Source organism: Phacochoerus africanus, chromosome 4 (assembly GCF_016906955.1).
Source record: "Phacochoerus africanus isolate WHEZ1 chromosome 4, ROS_Pafr_v1, whole genome shotgun sequence".
Classification (NCBI taxonomy): domain Eukaryota; kingdom Metazoa; phylum Chordata; class Mammalia; order Artiodactyla; family Suidae; genus Phacochoerus; species Phacochoerus africanus.
Window position 1 is genome coordinate 68,912,381 of NC_062547.1, and position 5,623 is coordinate 68,918,003.

Sequence of the window (5,623 nt, forward strand, 5' to 3'; positions counted from 1 at the left end):
CAATGCCAAATCCTTAACCCACTGAGTGAAGCCAGGGGTCATAACCCTGTCCTCATGGATACTAGTCTGTTTCGCTACCACTGAGCCACAGGGGGAATTCCTAACACATGTTAATTTTTGAAGAGGTAGTTTTCTGTCAACACCATGTCACTGTATTACATAATAGGTGGTCTCTCTTTTATTTTAAGTGAGGTATAACATAATACAAAAACATGCATAAAACAAATGCATAAGGAAATTTTACTGATATACATATTCAGAGCTACTTATCTAGATCAAGATATAAAATACTTCCATCACCCAGAATGTGTACCAGTCAATATCAATACCTCCCAAACCTAGTGCCCACTGTCCTGGCTCCCTCCTCCATAAGCTGGCTTTGCCTGCTCTTAGATTTCATCAAAATGGAATCATTATGTATATATAATCGTGTCACTCACAATTACGTCTTTGAGGTTTGTCCATGCTGTGGTGCATAGCAGTATTTGTTCTTTTCATATTAGTATGTTTTTTGTATTTAGGTGTACCATAGCTTATTTCCTGATTCTCCCACTGATGGGCATTTGAATTATTCCCAGTTTGGTGCTATCATGAAAACCACTGTTATAAACATTTTTAGACATGCTTGCTGAATGTAAGCACTCATTTCTGTCAGGTATATACCTAAGAATGGGAGAGCTATGCTGGAGACAATGACTATTCACTAGCAGTAAATGTCTCCGTTTCCAAGGTAATTGTATCCATTTATACTCCAGTATAAATATACTAGTATGTTAGTAGTATATGAAATTTTCCATTGCTCCACATCCTTGCTAGCCGTATGTATTTTGAATCTTTTAAATCTTAGCTATCCTGGGAGTTCCCTTGGGGCACAGTGGGTTAAGGATCCAATGTGGTCACTGCAAGGGCTCAGGAGGCTGCTGTGGCCTGGGTTTGATCCTTGGCTGGGGAACAACTTCCACATGCACCTGGTACAGCAAAAATAAATAATAAATAAATAAATAAATAAATAATTAAATTACAGCCATTCTTGTGGGTGAATTGATGGCTATATTGATATGTTTACTGGTAATGTGGAAAGGCCATGAATGAACATTTCTTCATGGAAGAGAGAGCATAGATGTCACTAAATGAAGTTCTTGAGAAGCACTTGCTTTTGGAGGTGAAAACATGAAAGTAATTCAAGCAATGGTATTTCAGAAAAAAAGAGGGACAAGGTATTAATTCAATGAAATTGAAGATATGGTATTTCTTACTGCCAGGTTATCACAGTAATTCCCCAGTCACAGCATCCATGGCTCTTCACAGGGAGAATAACCTGCTGACAAATGTCCTCAGGGCCACCTGCATGTCCCTGTTCCTCAGGCTGTAGATGAAGGGGTTCAGCATGGGGATGACCACAGTGTACATCACTGAGGCCACTGTTCCCTTTGAGGAGGAGGCGGAGAAGGCAGAACTGAGGTACACACCTAACCCTGTCCCGTAGTATAAGGAAATGACTGTTAGGTGAGACCCACAGGTGGAAAACGCTTTGTATCTCCCCTCTGTTGAAGACATTTTCAATATGGACGAAATAATCTTAGAGTAAGAGAAAAGGATCCCAGTCATCAGAGGAATACCCAGCAAACCAGTCCCAGAATAGAACACAATGTAATTGCTGAGAGCATCAGAACAGGAGGACTTAAGCACCTCAGCCCATTCACAGAAGAAGTGGGGAATTTCCATGTGTGTGCAGAATGAGAGACGCAGCATCATCAGACTGTAGAGCAGAGCAACTAGGACGCTGAGGGACCAAGAAACTAGAGCCAGCAGACAACAGAGGTGTGGGTTCATCATGATCATGTAGTGCAGGGGGTGACAGATGGCTACGAAGCGGTCATAAGCCATCACGGTCAGGAGGAAGTGGTCCAGATACCCAAAAAACCAGAAAAAGTATATCTGGGTGATGCAGCCTGCATAGGTGATGGCTTTGTTCGCTGTCTGGATGTTCACCAGCATTTTGGGGACAATGGTGGAATTGAAACAAATATCAGAAAAAGACAGGTGGGAGAGGAAGAAGTACATGGGGGTGTGGAGGCGGGAGTCAGAGGTGACAGCCAGAATGATGAGCAGGTTCCCAAGCACAGAGACCAGGTACATGGACAGGAACAGCCCAAAGAGGAGGGGCTGCAGTTCTGGATCCTCTGAGAGGCCCAGGAGGAAGAATTCCGAGACTCTTGTTTGGTTTCCTTCATCCATGGAGCTGAAAATTCTGCCAGGTAAGCAACAAAGCAATGCTAATTAAAACAAACATACTGGAGTCTCCAAACATAAAAACATTTTATTCTATTAATGACCCCTCAGAAAAAAAAGCACTTTTCTGACCAACAATCTGCTATTCACCCTCGGAGAGGATTACAAACATCATTATCTTATAAAGGTATCATTTATGGGAAAATCTATTTATCACAACTTAGCCATTTGCCTCTATGTTGACAGACCATACAACTTTGCGGTGTCCAGAGCAGCTTCAACCCATTTCTGGTATCTATGGTTTGAACATTTTTCCTTCTTCAGGTTGGAACTTTCCTACTTGGATAACTGCCTTTTCTAAAATCTCTTAGTATTCTAGCAGACAGGTGTGTGTTGGTGGTGCCCTTGCTCCAATTTTCTCTGTGACCTCTGAGGAAAACACCAGAGTGTCAAATTGTAAGCAAAATTTCATATTTTTTGGCCATACCCGAGGCATGGGAAAGTTTCCATCACAGAGACTGAACCCACCGCACAGCTGTAACCAGAGCTACTGCAGGGACAAGGCCAGACCCTTAACCCAATGAGCCACAAGGGAACTCCCAAACTTATATTTTAGTTAATGATCTGAGAGGGTTACTTGAAGGGACACATCCACCAGAGGTCTGGGGTTTCTGCCTGGTCGTCACTAGGTTTCCAAAGAAGACAGCCTATGCTCCCCAACCTAGGTACTAAACCACTAAGCTAAGTGTGGTAGCAAGTATCACGTCAAAAGAATGGATCCCAGAGTCTGACTGCTCCACCATGAATGATGGCTCTACGCTTTATTGATCTTGGCCAAGTTATTTGATTTCTCAGTGACTTGGTGTCCTACTTGATGAAATGGAATTATTAATGATATCTACTCCATAAGATTGTTGAGAGGTGGAGTTCCCATTGTGGCACAGCGGAACCAAATCTGTCTAGGAACCATGAGGTTGTGGGTTCGATCCCTGGCCTTGCTCAATGGGTTAAGGATCTGGCATTGCTGTGGCTCTGGCATAGGCCAGCAGCAACAGCTCCGATTAGACCCCTAGTCTGGGAATCTCTTTATGCCATGAGTGTGGCCCTCAAAAGACAAATAAATAAATAAATAAATAAAATAAAATAATACTAAATAATATATACTATGGTAAAATCATTTTTTCAAATAATAAGGAATTTATAAAGTAAAAGATAAATGCACCCCATCTTCATGTTTTCCCTCATTTCTCTTTGCTAAATGTGTTAACACTATGATGAATTTCTGTCTACATTATGCTTTCTATATCATCATTTCCTGCCATAAAGATCAAAGACACGCCTGAGAGATATTCACCTGGTATGAAACAGCACAGTGACCCTCTGCACCATAATACTTCTGTACTTTGGCAAATAGCAGCTGTTTTGTGTGCCCTAAGTGTTCTCCATGGCCCAGAAACTAAAGGATTATTACCTAAAACCTTCAGAAGCTGAGTAAGCCCATGCCCACACCGGGATGTAACTAGTTGAGTATCACACACTCTCCTTAGGTTGGCAGCTTGCTTCCTGATAATCTGCTGTGTGCATCTTAGATCATGCCCAGCCTGGTGGATGCCTAGAAGTGCTGCCTCTCAGGTTCCATCTTTACAGAGTGTAGCTGGCAGGGCTGAGCAGAGTCGTCATCCAAGACCCTGAGAGGGGACACACCTTCCCACTCCACTGAGTGTTTCTGCCTCTCCCACCACCCCTGGTGAGGGGAGAGATGGACAGAAAAGAGAAGTTTGGAGGCTGCACTTCCAGGGTCAACTTGATGTGGCCAGAAGCAGCTCCTGAGCCTTACCTTTGACTACCTTTCCTCAGGGATGCTGTAAGACATGCCAGGCTCCTACCAGCATGGCCTTGGCATTTCAGCACTTCAGGTCTCTAAATAACAGGCAACTTGCTTCTTATATGACAACAACAATGACCATCACCTAGGTAACAATAACAGACACTCTTTCATGCTCTTTCCTAATATTACCTCATTTAGTCTTCACCACAGCTCTAGAGAGGGGGTACCATTTAACCTCCACATTAACTGAGGTACAGGGAGGTCATGTGACTTGCCTAAGTTCACACAACCAGGAAGATACAGTGTGGGAATTTAACTCCCAGCACCCTGGCTTGTACCTTCTATGAGTGGACATTCCAAAGCTCCCAAAGTATTCGATATTTGTGCAATTTCACGAAAAATAACTGACTAGAACACAATCAAAGTGCCATTTCCACTTCCGAAACTACAGTGTTTGAAAACATAATATGGGAGAAGTTCCCATCGTGGCACAGTGGTTAACGAATCTGACTAGGAACCATGAGGTTGCAGGTTCGATCCCTGGCCTTGCTCAGTGGGTTAAGGATCCGGTGTTGCCAGTGAGCTGTGGTGTAGGTCGCAGACACGTCTCAGATCCCGCGTTGCTGTGGCTCTGGCGTAGGCCAGTGGCTATAGCTCCGATTAGACCCCTAGCCTGGGACCCTCCATAATGCCATGAGAGCAGCCCTAGAAAAGGCAAAAAGACCAAAAAAAATAAAATAAAATAAAAACAACAACAACAACAACAACAAAAACGTAATGTGGGAGTTCCCATCATGGCTCAGTGGTAGGGACCCCAACTAGTATCCATGAGGATAAAGGTACAATCCCTGGGCCCCCACAGTGGGTTAAGGATATGGCATTGCCATGATCTGTGGTATAGGTTGAAAACGAGGCTTGGATCTGGCATTGCTGTGGCTGTGGCACAGGCTGGCAGCTGTAGCTCTGATTGGACCCATAGCCTGGGAACCTCCATATGCTGTGTCTGTGGACCCCAAGAGACAAAAACAAATTAGTTAATTTAATTAAATATAAAAATAATCAAGTGTGTTGGTCTCATTTCAGGTGGGAGAACACTGGTTAAGACAGTTTCAGCCTGAATGGGTCAAATCTGCAAATGTTTTGTGTGTAACAGAAATGCACATGGATATGTGTTCTCAAGTAAAGGCATAAAATGTAAGTTGTTATCCTCTAGGTTTCCTATCATGTCTCTTATTATCTGCGGTTTGTGCGATTTCTATCAGCATTTTGCATTACTTTTTTTTTATCACCAAGCACATAAAATTAGAAAAGTTTCAATGTTGGAACAAATGACTAAATAATAAACCTAATGAAAGAATCAGGCAGCAAATATTGAAAATAAAACTATAAACCAGTGAATTTTTTAAAATAAGCAAATGTTTATATTGACGAACCCAAGCTTATTCTTTGGTAAACAATAACTGGTCAAAATTATGTCAAATCAAATTTGAAAATGAGAAATCAACATTCATCAGCAATCAAAAGCATGCTATTTCAGTGGGATGGCACTTAGAAATATCCCCA

The 5,623-nt window shown here is 42.4% G+C and overlaps 1 protein-coding gene across 1 annotated transcript; it reads right to left on the reverse strand.

Moving 5' to 3' along the window:
* Positions 1-1,302: 1,302 nt before the first annotated feature.
* On the reverse strand, positions 1,303-2,238 carry LOC125124673 (olfactory receptor 7A10-like). Its single transcript, XM_047774709.1, has one exon. It carries the CDS (start codon positions 2,236-2,238, stop codon positions 1,303-1,305), a length of 936 nt encoding a protein of 311 aa, XP_047630665.1.
* Between the last annotated feature and the right edge of the window lie 3,385 nt (positions 2,239-5,623).

What these genes read in the sequence shown, in the direction of transcription:
- LOC125124673 (XM_047774709.1), bottom strand. Translation starts at nt 2,238, where the DNA reads ATGGATGAAGGAAACCAAACAAGAGTCTCGGAATTCTTCCTCCTGGGC.